The sequence below is a fragment of the Ornithorhynchus anatinus genome, chromosome 13, assembly GCF_004115215.2.
Source record: "Ornithorhynchus anatinus isolate Pmale09 chromosome 13, mOrnAna1.pri.v4, whole genome shotgun sequence".
NCBI lineage: Eukaryota > Metazoa > Chordata > Mammalia > Monotremata > Ornithorhynchidae > Ornithorhynchus > Ornithorhynchus anatinus.
The window spans coordinates 4,225,254-4,249,297 of NC_041740.1; the positions used below are offsets into that span (position 1 = coordinate 4,225,254).

The 24,044-nt window shown below is 45.9% G+C and overlaps 1 protein-coding gene across 3 annotated transcripts; it reads right to left on the reverse strand.

Moving 5' to 3' along the window:
* Positions 1 to 445: 445 nt before the first annotated feature.
* Positions 446 to 22,290, reverse strand: XRCC2 (X-ray repair cross complementing 2). Of its 3 annotated transcripts, XM_029078019.1 has the most exons (5): positions 22,098 to 22,177; positions 17,186 to 17,326; positions 7,182 to 7,263; positions 2,936 to 2,986; positions 446 to 1,473 (listed from the first exon to the last, which is right to left on the reverse strand). In XM_029078019.1, exons 4-5 carry the CDS (start codon positions 2,976 to 2,978, stop codon positions 761 to 763), a joined length of 756 nt encoding a protein of 251 aa, XP_028933852.1. In that variant the 5' UTR covers positions 2,979 to 2,986; positions 7,182 to 7,263; positions 17,186 to 17,326; positions 22,098 to 22,177; the 3' UTR covers positions 446 to 760. The 3 variants fall into 3 exon arrangements, with proteins under 3 accessions (XP_028933852.1, XP_028933850.1, XP_028933851.1); XM_029078017.2 differs by lacking the exon at positions 17,186 to 17,326 and having other exon boundaries at positions 22,098 to 22,290; XM_029078018.2 differs by lacking the exons at positions 2,936 to 2,986; positions 17,186 to 17,326 and having other exon boundaries at positions 22,098 to 22,286.
* Positions 22,291 to 24,044: the final 1,754 nt, after the last annotated feature.

A 24,044-nucleotide genomic window follows, 5' to 3' on the forward strand; every position in this document is an offset into this window, starting at 1 on the left:
GCTGCTGAATAATCTGGGTCTTCTTCAAAAGAAACTCCCCTGCTCCAGCCCACTCTGCCGAACACTGTTTTCAGAATCGTCAGGCGGGTGGAGGACGCAATTTCCATCAAACGATAGCTTATATCGAGTGTCTTCTACATACAGAGGGCTGTACTACATGCTTGTCAAAGTACAATAGCATTAGAAGGCATGACCCCCTGCCCTCGAGTTTATGATTTAGCAGGGGAGACAAGACCAAACAATTATAGTTAACAATATCTTTGAAGACGTGTTTAAAGACAGGAAAAGTCGTGCTTGAGTTTACGACGGCCCTCGATAAATACGGCTGAGTGATGGCACTCCATGCTTGTTAAGGTGACGGATCTGCATGATCAGGGAAATGTAGCTCTTAGCATAGTCTAAAGAAATGATGCTTAAAGGACCAAGGATGAAAGACACAAAGCCATAAAAATAAAGTTCTTTATTCATTTCCTTTGCCGAGGCATAGCGAAAAAGTTTAAAAACAATGTTAAGTGGCTTTTCATACTGGTAGAATGAGCTATGGATTAAAACCTGGCCTGAAAGTCTTTCTTTCATGAGACACCGTGAATGTCTCAAGTGCCGTATTTTAGTAGAAACCTTGCCCTACGAGCAATCTGTAAAAATCTAACACTGGCATGTCAAAGCTGGGGTCCTAAGTGCCATCAAACAAAAGATCTAAAAACTTACTTTTGATAGAGCAGAGGAAGACTTGAAATCCCGGTTTCTCAGCTCAAAGGTGTCAACAAAACTGAACCCCTCCTTCTCCGATACTAAAGAAACGCTTGGCAAACCTGTTACTTTTCAGATGACAGGAAGTGAATGAAAACATCTGTTTGGGGTCCTCACCGTTGTCTTGCTTGGAAAAAAAGAGCCGGTGGTTGACCAGTTGCTGCCAGGATTTACAAAGATACGGTCTGTAGTCCCCGTCTCCTTCCCAAGCCGAAGCAGAGTTTTCTGAGGCCTTGGAGCTTCTCTGCATGATCGCTTGTGTGGTGGCCAACAGGACCAGGTGATACTCTTTCACGAGCTTCTCCAGGAGCCTGGTGCACTTCCTCAGGGTGGCTTCTTGCTGGGTGAGGCTCTCTCCTCCATTGGCACGGTCGATCCAGTAGAAAGCCGAGAGGCTGTCGACCATCAGGAGGCTGAGGGACGGGCGGCTGCAGAACATCGTCTCTAGGGAGTGGAGCGTGAGAAGGAGTTGAACGCTGCTGCTGCAGTAGACGAGGAACAGCCTCCCGAGGCACAGTTTGATCGCCTCTTCTGAGCTCTGGGAGAGTCTGTGCTCGAGGATGGTGATGAGCCGGAGCATGTCGAAGTGGTAGTCTGTGTCAACAAATAGGACCTCCTCTTCCAGTCCTCCTTCCGATCGGGGAAGGATGCAGCGGGCGACCAGATGGTAGAGCATTTCTGTTTTTCCTGTTCCTTCTTGACCATGAAATTCCAGAATATCGCCTGAGGAGAGGGAAGAAATGTCCATTGGACACCGACGAGGGTGCTGCAGTTGGCCAGGGAATTAACACCATGGCCCGAAACTACTTATGCCACCTCCAGAAAAAATGGACTTTCCTTGCCCAGCCGGCTCTCTCGCCCACCTTTGCAAAACCCTCCGTTATTGCTGGAAATGTGACAACCTATCTGTACCAACATCAGTGAAATAGTACCGAGAGGAAAAAACAACACAATTAAGGATGGCTGCTTCCATTTCACCTTTGGATACAATTGTCCTTTTACAACTTAATTGTGAAGAAAATCGTGCTGGAATCACACAAAACATTTCCATTTTTCGGTAATGGGTGCATCTCAACATCAAAAGCATTTGGATGTAGTTTGAAACAACTTGATTTGGCTATTTACTGCTTGACATGAGTAGTTAATATCTTGCACTCGACATCATAAAAGGAGCAGTCGGAGTGGCTGCTTAATATTCCCAGCTGTGAAATTAATTGGCACGGTCCTCAGCTAAGAACTTAATAGTTCCATAAAGTGTATAAAATTAAGGAGAGACATTTGGTTCATTTCTGAAATGGAAAATGGCTACAATCTAATACATAAGGCTGGTTGAGGCAATTTTCTGGAACATTAAAACGCATCTTTCCTAGTAGTACGGGCCTATGACTGGAAATACAGTCTTTTTTGTTCTTCTCATCTTCCCCCTGAATTAGACGGATTCCTTCCCTCTCTCCTTCAAACCCCATTTGCTGCCCGGCTTGATTGCAGGAGGTAGAAATGAAGATAGAAACCCAGCAATGACAAGGGTAGCAGAAAATTAACTGGAAACCACCTGAGGGTAAGCTGTATGGTCTTGGCACAAGGGAGCAAAGGGCAGGAGACACAAAAAGAACACTTGAAGGCCCTCAGGAACTCCACAATGCAATCTTCTGCCCAGGGTGGATGTGTGAACAATAAGAGTCAAATCCCTTAGGAAGAATGGCAGGAGAAACACAGGACAGAAAGAAAGAGCTCTTTCATTAGGAATAATTCCCTGCCAGGGTTTGACATTGGCTACCCTCAAAAAACTCAGGAGGTTGTAGGTGAAAAAGAAAAAAAACCCTCTATTTGTCCAGCGCTTACTCTGTACCAAACACTATATTAAGCACTGGGACAGACAAATGGTAATCAGGTCAGACCCAGTCCCCGTCCAATTTGGAGTTAACAGACTAAGGGAGAGGGAGAAGAGGTACTGAATCTCTACTTTACAGGTGAGGGAACCGAGGCTCAAAGAAGTTAAATGACTTGCTCAAGATCACACAGCCGGCAAGTCGTGGAGCCAGCAATAGAACCCATGTTTTCTGACTTCCACACCTATTCTCTTTCCCCTAGTAATGGTAACTACTGAGCATTTCCTGACTGCAAGGCACTTGTTCTAAACTCTTAAGTATGACAGACACATATTTTCTGTCCACAAGAAGCTTACACTTTAACGGTGAGGGTTTTTCTTCAAGATTCTCTCTTCCCATGGCATGGCCTGCCAGAAAAGGAGCACTTATTACCGCATACAACTTATAACTTGTATCTCCCTGCCCAGTATATGCCCACTCCTATTGGAGGCTAGAGGAAGAAAATCAAATACAATTTAAATCTCCTTTCTCAATCAGTCAGTGGTATTTACTTAATGCTTACTGTGTACAGCGCCCTTACTATACGTTGGGGAGAATACAATAAAATGGAGGTTGGTAGATACATTCCCTTACTTACAAGAAGCTTACAGTCTAGAGTGGATAATGAAAGCATGTATTTAATGTTCATGTTGCATCATTAACGTTGCATCTTTATAGTACACTCAGTTTATACAAGATGCACAGAGACCCTTTATTCACCAGTATTTTACAGATACATTCTTGAGGGTGACATTTATGCTGAACCATTCCCTACACTCGAAGGTTAACGTCTTTCATTAGACCAACGATTTGCCTCATCTTTAGAGCTACTCATCTAGTGTAGCTTATCTACTTACTTTTTAGGAGACTTTGAATAGCTATTTGGCTTCCTTTTCCAGAGCGATCTTTGCAGCACAGTTAAAACCTCAAAAAATATCCAGTTGATCAGGACCAGATTTAAGTGGGTTCTAATATGGTGAAGTGGTTTCACATACATCATCATAAAATGTGAAACTAAAGTTTACGCTCCTGCAGTTAGCAGTGATTTGTTGACAGCGGCTAACTTCCAGTATTCCCGAAATTCATCCCAGGCCCAAACATACATGAAGCAGGTCAAAACCACACAAACCCTATACTGTAAACACCACTTCTTTACACTACTAAAAAACAATCTCCTATGCCTTTTCATTTTCAGTGAACTAAGGACCAGCTTGGATAGGCAGGGGCTGGAAAAACAAGGTGGATTTGAGACTGTATGATCCTTGTGGGAAGGATTATTGTATTTATACTCTCCCAAGTGCTTAGAACAGAGCTCTGCATATAGTAAACACTTAATACCACTGATTGTGTTCTTGTTAATGCACTGGTCACATTCACTGGTTAAACTGGATAAACATTTTATGGCTAACCACATGGTATTATACCTACATGAAACAACTCTAATGCTTGGCTTAAACTCTCCTGGGGAAAACACCAATCAGGTAATCTGGGGGATTTTGTATTATTGGGCCTAATAGGATCAGCTAAAGACCCCAGTAGATGTTTAGTTTAACACCTACAGCACATATAAATAAAAGATTCCGCTTAGAGAGAAAAGCTACCCGGAATACTGTTGGTTGAAATTTTCTGGGAAAAAAATTGATGGAGGGAGGTCTAAAAGCCACCCACAAAACTTCCATTATCAAACTCTCATTATCAATCTCTCAGGATCATTCCAGAAGGTCTTTAATTTAGAGAACACGTTGGTCTTCCTCACCAGAAGCTGGCTTCAGGAATAAGTCCTTGAAGCAAGCATACATTTCTCTCTGGTGAAATCAAGATAATAGGATTTGACTTCCCTCTCCTTTGCTCCTTTTCTGGAATACTAACAATGCTTCCTTTTGCCAAGGACCCATGAAGATGCATTGGTTCTTGAGACATTCTATGGTTTGCCTTGGATTTGAGTAAGCGGCAAGGGCTTCGGGTGAGCTTCGTGAAATGAGTGCTACTGCCTGGGCCCTGGCGGTATTTATAAATACTAAATTATATTGCACAATTACACTACTCTAATTCACTGGCTGCTGAAGGAAAGTGGGAGGAAGAGAGGAGCTACCTCTGTGCTCAAACTGGCAATGGACGGAGGAGAATCACTTATGTCCATTTCAAAATGGTAACCCAGTGCAGTGAGTATGCTCAACTACTGGTGATTCAATTCGAGGCAGGAGCACTCCCATGAGAGCATAGGCCCATTAAAACAACCACAAGTAACTGTATAAACACTGGGGAACACCAAGGGGCAGTAAACAGGGAACGTGTCTGTTTATTGTTATACTGTATTCTCCCAAACGCTTAGTACAGTGCTCTGCACACAGTAAGCGCTCAATAAATACGACTGAACTAAAAAGCCTGAACAAGTGAACACTGGCATATCGTTTCCTGATCTATGATCTTGAGAAACTAACTTTCCTTCTCTGTTCTTGTTTCCTCATTTGAAAGGCAACAGCAGAAAGACGAGCCCACCAGAGACTGTGAGGACTGGCTATTTTTAAAACAACAAAAACTTCCTAATACAGTGCCCAGCGACTTGAAGAAGAGGTTTCGTTCCAACGCAGAAGAGATGCTGTCTTTGCTAGGCACCCTCTCTGAACCGGCTCTGAACGAGGTTCTTGACTCATACGAAAGACAGACCTTTAATTCATCACCAGACACCAGTCTAGTTAGGGGTAGAGAGATTAACTCTCCCCTTCTCGTGCCCATCGCTCCCCTACACCCACGTGGCAAAGGGGGTGATGGCTTGGTGCAAATCATCACCACTGCAAAGTCAACTGGCAGTAGGACGTACTTATCCCCATTTTAACTACTGGTTTCTGAGCAATGCTCACCTAGTGGCAGACTGTCACAAAAGGGGCACTCCTGTATTATTATTATTTTTTAATGGTACTTAAATGCTTACTATGGACCAAGCCCTCTGCTAAGTACTAGGCTAGACGTAAAATCGTGTTGGTCACAGTCCCTGTCCCACCTGGGGCTCACAGTCTCAGAGGAGAGAGAGCAGGCACTGAAACTCCATTTTACAGATGAGGAGACTGAGGCCCAGAGAAGTTAAGTGACTTCCCAAGGTCACACAGCATTTAAATGGCAGAGCTGGTACTAGATCCCAGATCCTCTGACTCCCAGGCTTGTGTTCTTTCTACTAGGCCAGGCTGCTTCCCCTCTTTGTGGAAGCAGAAGTAGGTGAGGGATACAGCATTTTCTCTCAAAGATACTCGCACTCATGGAAACAGTTTCACCTTTAGCGGTGACATCTTCCAGCTGAAGGTCAGCTGTTCTACAGGTGGTAGGTAGGAGGGAGGAATGGGAGAATCCCTCCTCCACAATAGTGGGGGAACTTCTGCTACACCCTGAGGCTGCTCGGTCAAGTCAGGGAATGTACCTGGACCGTCATCTGGCTACTGCCCCGATCTCCTCTCGGAGGCGAAGACGGTTCCTTCGTTGAAGTCACCTGAACTAGGAGGAGATCAAAGTCATTCCTAGCTTCAGGCCTTGAAAATTCAGCTATTCTGACTCCGTCCTAACTCTGTGGGAGCCTGTAAATATGGGCCTAGGAAGGCGCTTTCCTGTTTCTGGCGGGAGCCACTCTTGCATTTTGTTGTTGTCAAAAAAATGAATGGCTAATTAGAAGTTCTAGATAGAGGCTATGTTTGTTCCTCATGCTGAATGTAGTTCAGAATTTAAATTGTGAATAAACGTAGGGCAGAACGCATTTCCGTTGCTGATTTTAAATGCAGAATTAGGTGTGATTATATGTGTGTGTTTATAATGTCGGAATACATACTTCGAAAATAAATACACCTGTGTTTACTCCAATGATTATATGTTAGAAAAAACAAACATACAAATTCTGGGAGGCAAATGGCAGAAGTTAGGGAAAATAAAGATTTCGAGGGCAAATGGTTAGATGAACCTGAAACCCGGTTTCTAATCTCAACTCTGCCCCTCACCTGCTGGGTGACCTCAGGCTCTAGGCCTCAGCTCCTCACCTGTAAAATGAGGTTATGGTGCCTGTTTTCCCTGTCTCTTATATCCCAAACCTCTTCTAGGCTGTTTCCAATCTGGTCATCTCTTAACAACTCTAACCCTCAGCACATAAGCACCTACTGCCATAATTATTATTATCACTTTAAACTATTACTCATTGGAGGCCACTGGATACCTAGTATTGGTTTAAGAGAAACAAATAACCTCCACTGCTAGGAGCACAGTGTGATGCTTCAAAGCCACTCTTTTATAAGCACCAAGACAAAAACCCAGAAAAAAGCCCTGATTTCACTTGAAGCTATTATTTGCCAAGCACAGTTCTTCAAGAATGTGTCTAGGTGCCTAGTGGATATATCAGTGATGATGAAATGAACTTTAGACTGTTACCCATTATCCCAAGTCTCTTTTACTGTTTTCCAGCTTGCTAGCCGCCAATTTGTAGGTTGGTTCCACCTGGGATACATAGATGTGTGGAAGAGATCGGGGGAAGGAAAAAAAAAATCAAAAAGTATATAATATATATATATATATATATATTTTTTTTACCATGAATGGGAAATCCTTCATCAGCAAAAAGAAATGGCTCAAGAGTTTTCAGAGAACTTCTACCCTCTAGTCGAGCAAGCAGCTTTCAAACAAAAAAAACACAAAGAAACAGTTTGTTAACTTAAAATCATGCATCCAGACAACTTTTACAAAGTGGAAATAGCAATTGAGTCAAAACAACAGATGGCTAGAAGGTGGTTTTGGTCCCCCCCACTTTCCGCCCCCCAAGCAGGACTCTTCCGGGACCTCTTAAGGGAATGGGAAAAAGCAAAGGGTTGATAGTCTGCGGGAGTCCTTGGGTGGGAAAGCAAAGCATGGCCTAGTGCATAGAACCTGGGCCTGGGAGTCAGAAGGACCTGGGTTCTAATCCTGACTCTGCCACTTGCCTGCTGTGTGACCTTAGGCAAGTCATTTAACTTCTCTGTGCCTCAGTTACCTCATCTGTAGAATAGGGATTGGGACTGTGAGCCCCACGTGGGCTGTGGACCATCTAACCTGATTATCTTGTGTCTACCCTAGTGCTTAGTACAGTGCCCTGCATATACTAAGCGCTTAACAAATGCCCTAAAAATAAAATAGTGCTTAATGTGATGTTCTCCTCTACACACTAAGTCCAAAAACCAGAACTGGCCAGAGGTGACAGTGGGAGGCCAGGGAGGCAGGAAGGGTACTCTGCAGAGGGAAGGAACTGGTCCTTGCTGTGGTTGAGGGGAGAAGGGGAAGAAGACGAAAAGTAGGTAGAGGGGAGAGGCAAACTAGAGTGGGAGAGCCAGATCTGACAGAACACAAGAAACTATGAATGAGTCCCAGATATCTACTAGGTGCACAACATTTGTGAGCTGCCCAACAGTCAACTTCCTGTTAATGGAAGTCAGTGATAGCCTGGATAACTAAAATTCACAAATAATCCAAACAGTTCACTTTTGAGAGCAGCTGCGATTTCTCTTCTCACTACACCTTCTACCAGAGTGGCGATCAATTTGCCAAGTGAAATGGTTTCAATTTCACCTTTTCCTTTCTCCACCCTGTATGTACTCTTTCTCTCTCTCGCTCGTAAGCATAGCCTAGTGGATGGACCGCAGTTCTGGGAGTCAAAATAATTAAAAAATAATAATAATAATAGTATTTTTTAAGTGCTTACTATATGCCTGTACTGTACTAAGCGATGGGGTGGATACAAGCAAATCAGGTTGGATACAGTCCCTGTCCTACGTAGGGTTCACAGTCTCAATCCCCATTTTACAGATGAAGTAACTGAGGCCAAGAGAAGTGACGTGACCTGCCTGATGTCACTCGGCAGAAAGGGGAGGAGCCGGAATTAGAACCCATGACCTTCTGACTCCCAGGCCCGAGCTCTATCCACTACATTATGCTGCTTCTCATGGATTCTGGTCCCGGCTCTGCCACTTGTCTGTTGGGTGACCTTGGGCAAGTGACTTCACCTTTCTGTGCCTGAGTAATCTCATTAGTAAATTAGAGATTAAAACAGGAGCTGTGGCCAACCTGATTAGCTTCTATCTATCCCAGTGCTTAGAACAATGTTTGACATATAGTAAGTGCAATGGCCAAATGGTGGAAAGCAAAATGGAAAATGAACAGAAATTGGGGTTAAGGGCATTCCACAAACTGGATAATCAGATGGAAAAAATAAATCAAGCACCATCATGCTTGTTTGCTTTCTCTTTGTACGGGAAAGAATGAGGGGAGAAAGGCGAATTTTAATTTTTTAAAACAAAGTATTTTAAAATTGTTTCTTTTAAAGTTGATTCAAAAGGCTTCCACTAATATCTTGCCAGAGCACTCTTATTACCACTGTAACAATTCTTTCCATTAAGAAACACTCATTGTGTGAGTCAATGTCACTGCTCGGTTAGAGTGTTCGTGTCAGTCCACAATAATCATTTATTGTTTGGGTTTTAGGAGAGACATCCATTGGCTTTGGATCAAGTTCACAGCCTGCTTCTATTATGATTCATTATTTATTCAATCTAGGAGACACCTAGTATTGACATGTTACGTCTCTCATTACAATTCTGCCATAAGGATGCCACTGACTTTGAAACCACGCAAAGCATCATCGAAGGGAAAGAGCTAGGGAACAGAATGGTCATTTTCCAAGTCACATAAAATAACATCTTCCTCACAAATAAGTGCTTTTTCCTTGTGTCAACTTCTGCTCCGATATCATTTTATTTGGAGTTACATCAGGAACATTGCTCCCTTCTTTCAATTTACAAAAGTTGGGACTCCATAATGCTGTAGTAAGTGTGTTGAAAGTATTCTTAGCACAGAATATAAAAATACCAGAATGTAAAATTAGCTTCTTTCAACATAATGCTTATTAGAACTTTTATAACTTCAGGGTGGTCCATTTAAATGGAGCCACGGGGAGTAATTCAAACTAAAAAGTAGTCTATTTACATTGATTTAGAGAATATGTTCGACATGTTCACCATTACTGTCAATGCGTTTTTGTAATCTGGCTAGCCACTGACGCAGAACTCTGTTTAAAGGTATGGGTTGCAATTTAAGAACAAGTTTCAGTAATTCTGTTTTCAAAATGGAGGAGGTCGTGAACTTTCACAGAGTACACAAAGCTTTTTAAATGTCTCCACAAGTAAAAGTACAGCGATTAAAGATCTGGGGACCTTGGTGGCCATCGTTTTGGTCCACAGTGATGAATCAAATGGCCAGAAAATTGTTCATCCAACCGTGTTCTAACATTTAATCCAGGGGGTGCTGGGATTCCATCTTGTTGAAACCATTCTAAAAAGATTCTAAGCTTACTCTCACTTCTGAGGCATGGCAGGGGCAGCTTCTTGTAGCATTAGCGGGTGATTTTTCTTTCAGTGTCACCAAAGAAAAATGTCCTCCACATGCCCCGCTTCACCATCACCCACAGAGATCCCTGTTTTTTACTCTAAGAAGAGCAACGTGATGTTCAAGACACCAACATCGAAAGTTATGTTGGTTAACATCTGCCATGTGAAAATTGGCTTCACCTGCAAAAAAGAATTTTGCTTGGAAAATGTGGATCAATTTAGCCTACATAACTCACAACTGCCTGGGTCATTGGCAATTAAACTGCAGCTCTGCTTGTAGGATTATTGTGGTGCTGGTCTTCGATACACCCATTTCCAGGGACATTTGGTGTGAGTTTAAAGTTCTAAAGAATCAGTGTGCTGGTGTTCTTGTCAGTAACTGTTTTCTTTCTTATGAGAGGCTTAGTCAACACAGATCCTGTCTTTACAAATTTGGGTCATAATGTTACAATGCAATTATGAGGAATGGGCTCATGATCTGTATTGCCATCACTGAAGTGTGTAGCTATCTGCTTGGCAATATATACAGATCAGTATGATTAGCTCCCTTTTATTCTTTGGAAAAATACATTCCTTTCACTTGCCCCTACCAAATCTGAGGAAAAAAAAGAAAATACTAATTATTCCACTAGATCTGACTTAAATGCACCACCTGCATAATGGCAGAGAATCAATCCTGTGATTTGTTACCCCGCCCTTGGAAGGTGTCAGGATATTTTCCCCAGTTTTGGGGTAGCGTGGCACAACATATGAACAAGGGACTCTGGAAAGACAGTTCTGGACTCCAATTCTTTAGCTATCTTCCAGTTTGCCCAGTGATTTTGTGTATTTCAACTCCGTACCATCAGAAAAAATGCAGATATTAGGCCACCCACATCCCTTCCAAAAAGACTCTAAATATCAAAATTACGAGGCCTTTAGCAAACCAAGTAGGTAGAATGTTGTAATTTCTCTGCGAAAACACCCAGATTTTTCCTAGATCAGAGTCAACAGATGTAGATGTGCCAAATGGCAATTTATGGTTGCCTTCCTATATACTGTCTCCATATATGCATTATACCATAGATTGCCCCTATTGAACACAACTGCTTTATCATTTTAAAGAGCAAATTTCAAAGAGCTCCAGAAATCCTGTCTCTCCTACAGGATTTCTGTCCAGATTCTATAACAGAACAGCAAACTTTTGTTAAAAAAAAAAAAAAGGTCCCTAGTATGATGCTGCTTCTACTCCCAAGTCCTGTTTACACCAAACTTTCAGTTTTGCACTCGGGGCCATGGGCTGAGAGGGAGTCCTTCCTTCCTCCTATTCTCCTGGGGCTTGGACTCGGGCCAGGCTAAGGCAGTATTCCTGGGATCTGAGCAGAACGTCCTCCCCATGGCAGTGGTCATCTGGCGCTGGAGCAGTCAAGGGGGCACTGGTGCCAACTCTTTGGGGGCAACTGCCCACACAAGTCCCCGAGGGCAGAGATATGCCTACTTATGCTACTATAGTCTTCCAAACACTTAGTACAACACTCTGCACAGAGTATGTGTTCGGTAAATACAACTGAGTGATAATTTGGGCTGGACACTCCACCTCACTGATCCCAGATCTCTGATAAGAGCTGAGAGTTCTCACTCACACGACTGAGAATCCCCCAAATACTGGCCTTCTGCCCTCACCCCTCCCTGTACTCATCCCTCTAAAATCCCTGCCCCGCTTTCACCCCCATCTCCAAATGAGAATTTTTAGCTTTGTAGAGACGGTGGTTTGAGCACCCACTGCAAACACTGGTCTCTGTGATTTTTGTTAAGCGTCTACTAGATGCTAAGCCTTGTATCAACAACTGGGGTAGATATCAGATAATCAGGCAGGACACAGTGCCTGTCCCACATAAGGCTCCAAGTCTAAGTAGGGTGGAGAACAGACACTGAGTCCCCATTTTATAAATGAGGAAACTTAAGACCCAGGGAACTGAAGTGACTTACCGAAGGTCACACAGCAGGCAAGTGGAAGAGGTGGGTCTAGAACTCAGGTCTTCTGTCATCCAGGCCTGTGCTCTTAACACTACAGACACTTCTTCTCTGGGAGACAGTTCTAAAATCTTCAGGGGACGGGACAGCACTCAGCCATAAGCACATAGCTTGGGGTAGATCCCCGCAGAGGAGGGAGTCAGGCAAACTTTCCTGGGATGAGGGTCCCTAGCTCCCTGCAAGCTATGGGTGTGGGTCTGGGTGCTTAAGTCTGTGGGGAGCAGAGTGAGGAGGGTGTATGTGTGTGTGGCTCTGATGAAGTCATGGTTTGTTTTTCTGGTGCCAGCAAGCAGCTTTCTTTTATGTAAAATAATTTTAACTGAGCTTTTATACCTTTGAAGAGTTTTACTTTGCCTAATAATAAAGAATAATAAAGCATCTTTATTGGGTGATTGATCCTAGCCTTTTAAAAGGTGTATTTGCTAAAACAAGTGGATTTGGCTGGACCCTTAGGGGTTTGTTAAGCAGGAACTGATACCTTGCATTCATACAGCACCTTTACTTTCCAGAGTGCTCTCAAACTAATTAACTGGGCAGGGAGGCCTAGTGAAAAGAGCATGGAACTGAGATACAGGGAAACTGGATATTTAACCCTGCTGGACCACTGGCCTGCTGGGCGCTTAAGTCAATTTCTCTGGGCCTCAGTTTCCTCATCTACAAATGGGAATAAAACAGTTGCTCTCCCTGTCTTTTAGACTGTGAGTCCCCTGTGGGACAGGGGCTGTGTCTATTTATCTTGTATTTACCTTAGTACTTAGGTCAGTGCTTGGCACATAATAAGCCCTTAATAAACACCATTATCATCATGACAATCGTCTTATTTTATCCAACAACTTTGTCCAGTAGGGAGATAGGTGGTATCCACATTTTACAGATGAGGAAACTGAGGCCTACAGAAATTAACAGACTTGCCTCAAGTCACACAGCAGGCCAGCGGCTGAGCTGGGCCTAGAATCCAGGTCTTTTGGCGGCCAATCCCATGTCCTTTTAGCAGGCCATGCTCCCACTAAGGGAAAATAGCAGTTATGGTGATATTAGATATTCTCATCAGGGAGGTCCCCTGGCATTGTGATTTTAGAAGGGCTTTGATGAAGGGGAGAGCTGTGGCCTGACATATTAAAGGGGGAGAGAGTAAAATGTCCGTAAAATGGGGATTCAATACCTATTCCCCTCTCCTTAATCTTAGAGCCAATACAGGACAAGCATTGTGTCCAATCTGATGATCTTCAATCTATCCCAGTGCTTAGTACACAGCAAGTGCTTAACAAATACCACAATTATTATTACTATCATTGTTTTATGGAGAAGAATGGGCAGCTGTTGAAGGTTTCTAAGGAGTGGAAAGATTTGGGCAGAATGACATCACTCAGCAAACGAGCGACAGAGCTGGGACTAGAATCCAGGTTTCCTGACTCCCAGTCCCATGTTCTTACTGGGTCATGTGACCTCCCATCTTTGAAAATGAAAGATATCCAGTGTACACACACACACACAATGTATTTTATTTATGAATATAAAAATACATATATACATATAAAAATACATTCATTGACAAAGAACAAGAAGGATGGCAATGGCAGAAAGTAAGGAAAGGGGCACTGTTTAGCTGGGGTGGGGGACACTCCAACTGAAACCCTGCTAGTCTGAGAAGATTTTAAACTTTTCAAAGAGCTATGCCTACTGTCCCCGAGTTCTACTCATTTTAGGTCCAAAGGTAGGACTTCACCACACGTGTGTAATTAAGCCTCCTTTCCTGCTTCAAAGATTCAGTTGGCCTTCAGGGCATGGTACCAGGCCCATCTGTTCAATTTGGCTTTGGTCTAATTGACGTGGAAAACCAACTGATGTTCATATACTGCTAAATTGTATTCTGTTTTCATAGATTCTCCCCAAGGGATAGCCAGTAGTTACATCTTATAAATGAAAAAATAAACGAACGTACATATCCCACACGAGCAGAAAAACGGATAGTCATATTAACCTACCACAAAAGTGTGTCCCATTTAATGTAAAAAAAACTCCGATTAGTCACTTTAGAGAGCAAAATTTTCATAGAAATTATCTTTGGCAAGAGCAGAATTTTAAAATCCATCAAATGTTATAAGCCAAAAGAAAGCATATTTCTTTTATCAGATCCCAAGTTGCTTTAGATTGTTCTTTTCACTTACTGACTTTCTGGGTGACATGAGGCACAGTAAATGGGCTTGAACACTGAAAAGTCCACTTCTCAAGAAACTTTTCTCAAATCCAATGTCCACGCAGTGCCCACAACAATGAAATTGGGAACCCAGATCCCATTTACTACAGTTAAATGGAAAAGGAACTCTCCTCTGCATTTATCTAGTAATCTCAAAATCAGAACTATGAGTATTAAACAAGGCTCAGCTGAGCAAAAAGTATCTTTTAAAAATTTCTAATAAATAAGTTACAGAAAAGACTCACATTTGGATAAATCTGGGTAGGAAGTTCTTTTTCTCTCCCTGCTTCAAAGTTTCCTTGGAGCCCACATTACTCTGAGTAATAAATCCTGAGTCCAATCGCATTGGCTCACATGAAAATCCAACCTTTCCTCTCCATCCAAACTGCTGTTACCTTAATCCAAGCACATCCTATTCTGCCTTGATTACTCTATCAGCTTCCTTGCCTACTTCACTGCCTCCTGTCTCTCCCCACTCTAGTCTATACTTCACTCTGCTGCCTGGATCATTTTTATAACAAAAACCTCCAGTAGTTGCCCATCCACCTCTGCAAAAAGAAACTCCTTACCATTGGCTTTAAGGCACTCCATCATCTTGCCCCACTCCTACCTCACCTCCCCGCTCTCCTACTACAACCCAGCCTTCACACTTTGCTCCTCTAAATGGCAACCTACTCAATGTACCTCGATCTCATCTATCTCGCCACCAACTTCTCACCCACGTCCTGTCTCTGGGCTGGAACACTCACCCTCTTCATATCCGACAATTACTCTCCCCCCATTCGAAGTTTTTCTGAAGGCACATCTCCTCCCTCCAAGGGGCCTTCCCTTACTAAGCCCTCTTTTCCTTTTCTCCCACTCCCTCCATTTTTCCTTTACAGCCCTCCAGCACTTATGTGTGTAGCTATAATTTATTTATTTCTATTGTCTGGCTTCCACTCTAGACTGTAAGGTCTTTGTGGACAGGGAATTCATCTGTTGTATTGTACTCCCCCAAGGGCTAAGTACAGTGCTCTGCACCCAGTAAGCGCTCAATAAATACGACTGATCAGCTCAGCCAGGCACTCCAGTGTCAGCTCTGGGTTCCAGCGATTGCTGTCTCCATTGCTAAGGTTCTGAGGTATCCTACCGTCGCCACTTGCAGGTTTCCACTGCCAACTCATTCCTGCTTGCCACTCTGCTCAGGTCATCCAGGCCTCTGCTCAGGTGGGCACAGGGATCAAAGCGGGGAAGGAGAAATGGGAAAAAGTGGTACAGGACACCAGCAAGTAACTAAACAGCTGCAGCGGCAACTGAAAGTGGCTATTTTTTGCCCTGTCCCACAAATTGGGACAAGGAGGAAACAAAAATCCCTGCCGACATCTAATATCAAAGACAGAAAAATTGCCCAATCAGGATTTAAAAAGTCTATTGTTCACAACTAGCAAGTTCCTTGGGGCAAAGTAAAACATGAAGAGTGATTCTTTTTTACCTAATAATCATGTATCTTAAATAAAAGAAAAACAGAACCATTACATTATTTGACCTTGGAACATAAAGAACACCCAAGTTATTAAGTCACAGGTTTCTGCTCTCCTGCTAGAATGCCTGAGGTGAAAGTGACTTGAGTAACACAACTTAACCCAAGCATTAAAAGCAAAGCTTTTTAACCAAAGAAAAACCAAATAAACAATTAATGAGGGCTGGAGAGGGGGTGAAGAGGCTTCACCCATTTAGTTAATTTTTTAGAGGACAAAAACATTAATTTTAACTGGAGTTTGTCCCTAGACTTCTGCAGATCATGCTGTTTTATCCAAACATCTTACATGTCCACTGTGACTTTGAGATACTAATTCACCAAATCAAAGATCTAACAGAAAACCAGAGATTTTTTTTTTTAAAATTAGAGGAAATTCTGCTACCTTCCCACCTGCTTAGCCACTGTCTTCCACCAGCAAGCTCTGCAGTCCACCTATTTCCCCACTCTCTGGCCTTTGCCTTCTGCGGGCATTCACATGTCTGGGCTCCCGTATCTGCCAGTACTGACACGTTCTACAAATTCACAGCCTAACCCACCCAAGTAGAGACCGAAGACCCATAGTGTGAGTTCAGGCCCGACCAGGCCGACTTGGCTCTGGGGCAGGGCCGGAAGTGGTCTTGTGCCTCACTTGCGGGTGGTTGCTTCTCCACGCATGCTCGTGCTCTACTGCATTTACCGAAGGCTGCTCGGAGCCAGACTCACCACTGCACACTGGAAAAGTTAAGGGCCAACAACCGGGGCCCTGCTGAGCTTCGCTTTGAGTCATCCTGGGCTAGGCCCCATTGGACTGGGGCCTGTAGTGTCAGCAGGCTAGACCTGGCCTGTGGAGGCCTGCTTCGTATGGGTGTGAAGTAGCCCTGTGTGTGTGGCTCTTCTCCTTTCGTTTTCAGGGCTATACAGCGTGCCCAAATCAGGAGACGAAATCTGCTATTATAATACAGACTAGCCAAAACCCACAACGTATGCGATACGATCCTGTATTGAAGAGGGGGAAATTCATTTCTCAAAACCATGAAGTTTTCTCCCTCAGAAACACAGTCTGCTGCTCTGCCACACCCCTGACCTGGAATCACTTCCCTCCCCCCCGCCCCGTCTCCCTACCCTCATTCTCCTACCAAGACACACATCAAGGGGTATTCAAGACCTAACTGTTCCAGCTTTGACAGGCAGGAGTGTGGCAAGACTAACCACAGTGAATGAAGAGGCAGAGTGGGATATAAGCAGGGCAAGAAAGTAGTGACAGGTAATTTGCAAGGCTGGAAGGAACAACGGTAGCCATTTTGATCGGAACTGCAGTGTCACCTCTGTCCCTGCTATCCCAAGGTCCCCACCCTCAAAGTACTGCTCAGACTCTTGAACTGAGTCTCGGGGTCTGAGTTCAGCCCTGGTCTAGGAGCCACCCCCCCGCCCACCCCCAGGATCCTCTGATCCTGCACCCGGTCCAGTCTCCAACCTTCCTAGCTCGATCCCAGGCTCCGGGTTCTGCGTTCGGCCCCAGCTTCCTACATATGCCTCGGCTGAGACCGCCTTTGGCCCCAGTCTCCAGTTCTCAGCCATGGCTGTTTCGGCCAGTGGAGCCAAGCTGGCGTTCAACCTGTGAACGTCAGACAGAATATCTCTTTTAGTTTTAACGTTTTCTAGGTTTCACCACTTCTAATCTCTGGTAAGGTTTACATCATCTATTAAGTGTTTTAAGACATTGCAGTTCAGGCTGTCATAATGCAAAAGAAGAGGTTTTAACCCAAAAAGGCTGTGAGACCTACAGAACTGACCACATTATGTACACACACATGAACAAAAGGGTCCATTTTAGTGTTGACATTTCCTGTGCTGGGCATGTTTTGCCTCTGTCTCACAATCATCTCAGAGCTTCTGCTCAAAAAAAAAAAACAACAACCCCCCCCCAAAACAAAACAAAAAACCCCCACTCCTTCCTTGCAGGGCACCAAGCTCATCTAACACAGTGGTCTTCCCACTTTCAGCTATGACACCATATTATCTTAAACCGTCCTGTCAAAACCATAAAGCACCTTTTCCCCGTTTCGGTTACCCCAATTCAGCAGCTGTTTGGAAACTTGGTCATCCATCCTCTTCTCACATCCCACTCAATGTAAATCCGTACTGAGTTGAGCATACCGTCAGACCTAATATACTGACTCTGTTCTAAGACCTTTTTCGGGGTGATCCTGTCTAGCCCCTTGATGTTAAATACGGTCTGTAAACAATGCTGACGGAAGTACTGACTAGGCCGTCATTTCTCCTATTCGCCCTCCAAAATCGTCTGTGCACTCGGGCCTATACCCCTTAAGCATTTGATACCCCACAGCAATTTTGGGGCCCAGCATTATACTCTCTCCTCCTATCAGTAATTTGTTTTAATGTTTGCCTCCCCCTCTAAACGTGAGCTCCTGGCCAACAGGGAACTTGTTACCAACTCTACCATACTGCTTTACCCCATGCACTTAGTACTTGGCAAATAGGAAGCACTCAACAAATACCATTAATTGACTGACTTTCAAGTTGAATACAGTATTTATGGCAGTGAACCTAGCTGGATAACTCCACAGCTCTGTAGACTTTGTCTGGTCTGATCCCTGATATCACACTGATGCCACATTGACATTCTCCCTAACGACAGTCTGCCCTTAATTTGATTTTCTATCTGCTTGACTAGCGCTGCACTCTTGAATGGTGGGGTACCACGATAACAGAATTCTGTGACAGCATTTGGTTCCGGGTTGTCATCAAAAAAATCTGTGGTTTGAGTGTAAAGTTTTCCTGGTGCCGGCTGATACAATACTTGTTTCCTTCTGACTCGTCATTAGTGCTTACCACCGACTGACTCTGCAAAGTGGTTGACTATCATCTACGCCATCTTGAGTGTGTGCCTCTTAGGCGCGGCCATCCTTATATAGAAACTCTTGAATGGCTCAATCTAGGACTTTAAACGATGCTCTCAGCCTAATGAATTGGAGTACATTTCCCCTCATCTAGGAAACTCTTCTAATACCACCCCCCCATACCTCTTGAGGCAATCTCCAGTGCGGTCACATAATAATTATGTTGGTATTTGTTAAGCGCTTACTATGTGCAGAGCACTGTTCTCAGCACTGGGGTAGATACAGGGTAATCAGGTTGTCCCACGTGAGGTTCACAATTAATCCCCATTTTACAGATGAGGTAACTGAGGCACAGAAAAGTGAAGCGACTTGCCCACGGTCACACAGCTGACAAGTGGCAGAACCAGGATTCAAACCCATGACCTCTGACTCCCAAGCCCGGGCTCTTTCCACTGAGCCATGCTGCTTTTCCATGAAAGAGTCCGGGCTTGGGAGTCAGAGGTCATGAGTTCTAATGAATAATCCTGACTCTGCCACTTGTCAGCTGGGTGACTTTGGGCAAGTCACTTAGCTTCTCTGTGCCTCAGTTACCCCACCTGTAAAATGGGGATTAAGGCTGCGAGCCCCACGTGGGACAAGCTGATGACCTTGTATCTATTCCGGTACTTAGATGAGTGCTTGGCACAGAGTAATTGCTTAACAAATACCATCATTATTATAATAAGTCGAAGAGGACTAAATTTATTCTTCAGCCCTGATTTAGCCATGGAAGGGAATGGATCTCTCAGGGAACTCCTGACCCAGGGGTGGATTCCCTGGTAGAACAATTTTAGATTTTCAACGAACTTCCAGGGACTAGATGTACTATTCGTTCATTCAGTAGTATTTATTGAGCGCTATGTGCAGAGCACTGTACTAAGCGCTTGGAATGTACAATTTGGCAACAGATAGGGACAATCCCTGCCCAATGACGGGCTTACAGTCTAGGTAATGCATAGAACCCAGATCTACCAGTGATGTCGAAAACCCTGCCGGCAGTAAATAATGCCTTTGGAAACAAACCCTTATAATACCTTTGATCCACTATAAATGGAAGAAAAGAGAATACAATTCACTAGTATCATAGAGTTTGGAAACAAAAAAGCTCCCTTTATGCCCATTTTTAGCCCTAAGAAACAAGCCTGCTCTCAAAATACATTCAGAAGGATATGGTTCTCCAGAACTCAAGCAGTCGAGGCCATTCTCCCTTTTCCTTTTTTAATGGAATTTGTTGGATGCTTATTATTTGCCAGATACTAAGTGCTGGGGTAGACAAGTTAAATTGGACACAGTTCACGTCCTACATGGGGCTCACAGCTCTACTTTACAGATGCGGTAACTGAGGTATAGAGTTCTCCTCTTTTCTCTGTCCCTCCTAACAAATACCAGGGCCTAGGCAGGAAGGGCTAAAACATGTTTTCTCCCGTACCAGCCTTAATTCTTGATGTTTAAAGCGGAGCACACTTATTCCTGGGGGGAGTGAGGGCGGGTCTACCTGGCCTTGCCTACTGTGGGTCTTTATTAAAGAGTCCTTCACCTGCTTTCCCTCTCCCAAGACTCAGCCACATGTGGTTGCAGTGCTGACGAGCAGTGTTTAACAAATACCATAATCAACAACATAAAAACAAATTCCACAATAACGGGAATGATAATCCTGCCGGTCTAAGGGGCTAAAGGGAGAGTGAAGCACGAACATATAGAAAAGGAAGGGGTGCGGTTAGCCCCTGGTTTGGGTAAACAGCTGCTGCATTTAAGAGCTCACTACACTTTAGCCATGACAGGCCAAGGTCCTAACCAGGATTGGTTTTTAACAAAGGGTGGGTAGAGTTTGGCCAAGTGACCCCGAGGCACCTGCTCTGGCTCGGGGTCAGGCAGACATACCGACGGACCCGATTTGGGCTCAGAAGCAGCGTGGCTCAGTGGGCTTGGGGGTCAGAGGTCGCGGGTTCTAATCCCAGCTCCGCCACTTAGCTTTGTGACTTTGGGCAAGTCACTTCACTTCTCTGTGCCTCAGTGACCTCATCTGGAAAATGGGGATTAAGACTGTGAGTCCCATGTGGGACAACCTGATTACCTGGTATCTACCCAGCACTTAGAACAGTGCTTGGCACATATTAAGTGCTTAATACCAAATTATTATTAAATTATTATCCTCGCCAGAGGAACCGGACTTGCCTGCTCCTGGCTCCACAAGCCGGTGACCCTCACCCTTCCACCTCTTTCTCCTCCATCAATCAATGGCATTTATGGAGCTTTCCTATGAGCAGAGCACTGTACTAAGCGCTTGGGAGAGGACAAGTAAAGCAGCATGGCGTAGAGGATAGAGTCCGGGCCTGCGAGTCCAAAGGACAAGGGTTCCAAACCTGGCTCCGCCACCTGTTTGCTGCGTGACCTCGGGCAAGTCACTTCACTTCTCCAGGCCTCAGTTCCCTTCTCTGTAAAATGGGTTTTGAGACTGAGAGCCCCACGTGGGGCAGGGACTGTGTCCAACCCGATTTGCTCTTCTCCACCACAGCGCTTAGGACAGTGCGTAGCCCCAATGCCTGGGAGTCTCGATGACTTCTCCGGGCCTCAGCTCCCTCCTTTTGAAGCAGCGTGGCTCAGTGGAAAGAGCCCTGGCTTGGGAGTCAGAGGTGATGGGTTCGAATGCCAGCTCTGCCACTTGTCAGCAGTGGGACTGTGGGCAAGTCACTTCACTTCTCTGTACCTCTGTTCCCTCATCTGTAAAATGGGGATGAAGGCTGTGAGCCTCACGTGGGACAACCTGATGACCCTGTATCTCCCCCAGCGCTGAGAACAGTGCTCTGCACATAGTAAGCGCCTAATACCAACATGATTATTATTACTGCTCTGTAAAATGGGGATTGAGACTGTGAGCCCCATGTGAGACAGGGCCTGGGCCCAACCCGATTTGCTCTTCTCCACCACGGCGCTTAGTACAGTGCCTGGCCCCTAAAACGCTTCTCTATGCCTCAGTTCCCTCATCTGGAAAATGGGGATTAACTCACCCTCACGTGGGCCCACCTGAAGACCCCGTATCTCCCCCAGCGCTTAGCACAGTGCTCTGCCCGTAAGAAGCGCTTCATAACAATGTCGGTATTTGTTAAGCGCTTCCTACGGGCAGAGCACTGTCCTAAGCGCTGGGGGGGGATCCAGGCCGTCCCACGAGAGGCTCCCAGTTAATCCCCACTTTCCAGATGAGGAAACTGAGGCCCAGAGAAGTGACTGGCCCACAGTCACACAGCTAATTCCGTTAATTCGCTGCTTAACGAATACCAATATTATTATTAACGAGTAGCATTATTATAGTAATCCTTACGAGGCTGTAGCAGGGTGGAGAGGCAGGTGCAGGCTTGGGGGGGGGGGGAATGGCGGCAGGTCCTCTCAGCCCCAGGCCTCCCTTCCTCCCTCCCTCCCTCGGGGCCTCTTAGTTCGACGACTGGCCGTCAGCCCCCACCCCCCCGCTCCTCCGGCGGCGGCTCTCACCTCCGTCCCCGACTCCGCCCTCCGGAAGTGTCCGCTCATCGTCCCCAGCGCCTCACAGACGCCGCTCAACTTTCCCGCCGTCGCCATTTAACGGTCCCCGGCCCCGGCGGCGGCTCCAGCCCGCCCCCTGCCCCGGCCTCCGAGCATGCGCACTCGCCCTCGCCGGGCGGCCAAGGGGAGGGCCTCGCGCATGCGCCCCCTCACTCCCCGCCACCGGCCTCACGCATGCGCGCTCCCCCTGCGCCCTCAAGCTTGCGGCCCCCCCACCCCCACGGGCCTCACGCATGCGCGCCCCCCCCTCCCGCCCTCAAGCTTGCGGCCCCCCCCACCCCCACGGGCCTCACGCATGCGCGCTCCCCCCTCCCGCCCTCAAGCTTGAGGCCTCCCACCACCCCCACGGGCACCACGCATGCGCGCTCCCCATCCATCCATCTCTCTCTCTCTCTCCCTCTCTCTCTCCCCCCACCCCCGCCCTCAAGCTTGCGGCCCCCTACCACCCTCACGGGTCTCACGCATGCGCGCTCCCCCCTCCCACCCCCGGTCCTCGTGCATGCGTCCCCCACCCCCCGCCGCGGGTCTCACGCATACGTGCTCCCCTCCTCCCTCTCGCTTGCGGCCCCCCCGTTCCACGGGCCTCACGCATGCGCGCTCCCCCCCCCGCCCTCGCGCTTGCGGCCCCCCCACGGGCTTCACGCATGCGCTTCCCCCCCAAAAAAGGGCCTCACGCATGCGCACTCCCTTCCCCCTCCCTGAGATCTGCCCCTCCTTCTCCGCTGGGCTCCTAGGGAGGTAATGATGAGGATGATAATAATAATGAGGGTGTTTGTTAAGCGCTTGCTATTTGCAAAGCACTGTTCTCAGCGCTGGAAATTGTCGTATTTCTTAAGCTGTTGCTATGTGCAAAGCACTGTTCTCAGCGCTGGAAATTGTCATATTTCTTAAGCGCTTGCTATGCGCAAAGCACTGTTCTAAGCGCTGGAAATTGTGGTATTAAGCGCTTGCTATATGCAAAGCACTGTTCTCAGCGCTGGAAATTGTCGTATTTCTTAAGCGCCTACTATCTGCAAAGCACTGTTCTCAGCGCTGGAAATTGTCGTATTAAGCGCTTGCTATAATAATAATAATGTTGGTATTTATTAAGCGCTTACTATGTGCAGTGCACTGTTCTAAGCGCTGGGGGAATTACAGGGTCTCAGGTTGTCCTACATGAGGCTCACAGTTAATTCCCATTTTACAGATGAGGTAACTGAGGCCCAGAGAAGTGAAGTGACTTGCCCACAGTCCCACAGCTGACAAGTGGCAGAGCTGGGATTCGAACCCATGACCTCTGGCTCCCAAGCCCGGGCTCTTTCCACTGAGCCATGCTGCTTCTCTGCAATGTGCAAAGCACTGTGCTCAGCACTGGAAATTGTGGTATTTCGTAAGCGCTTACCATGTACAAAGCACTGTTCTAAGCGCTGGGGGATACAAGGTGATGAGGTGGTCCCACGTGGGGCTCCCAGTTTTAGTCCCCATTTGACAGAGGAGGTAACTGAGGCACAGAGAAGTGAAGTGACTTGCCCAAAGTCACACAGCTGGCAAGTGGCGGAGTCGGGATTAGAACCCACGACCTCTGACTCCCAAGCCCGGGCTCTTGCCACTGAGCCATGTTGTTTCTCTACACGCCCATCAATCTTGTTTTCTTTTGCAATGGCATTAACTACTATTTTTGAGAAGCGGCGTGGCTCGGTGGAAAGACCACTCTCTCTGGGAGTCAGAGGTCATGGTTTCTAATCCCGGCTCTGCATCTCGTCAGCTGTGTGACCTTGGGCAAGTCACTTCACTGGTCCTCAGTTCCCTCATCTGTAAAATGGGGATAAAAAAACCATTTGTTAAGTGTTTAGTATGGGCAAAGGACTGTTCTAAGCGCTGGGGAGGATACAAGGTTCTCAGGTGGTCCAACGTGGG

Coding starts and splice junctions, on each gene's coding strand:
- XRCC2 (XM_029078017.2), bottom strand. CDS start 22,184: ATGGCGACGGCGGGAAAGTTGAGCGGCGTCTGTGAGGCGCTGGGGACG. Junction 7,264..22,097: donor GGGCGGAGTCGGGGACGGAG/GTGAGAGCCGCC, acceptor TTTGTTTGAAAG/CTGCTTGCTCGACTAGAGGG. Junction 1,474..2,935: donor AAAACCCTCACCGTTAAAGT/GTAAGCTTCTTG, acceptor CCCTCTCCTCAG/GCGATATTCTGGAATTTCAT.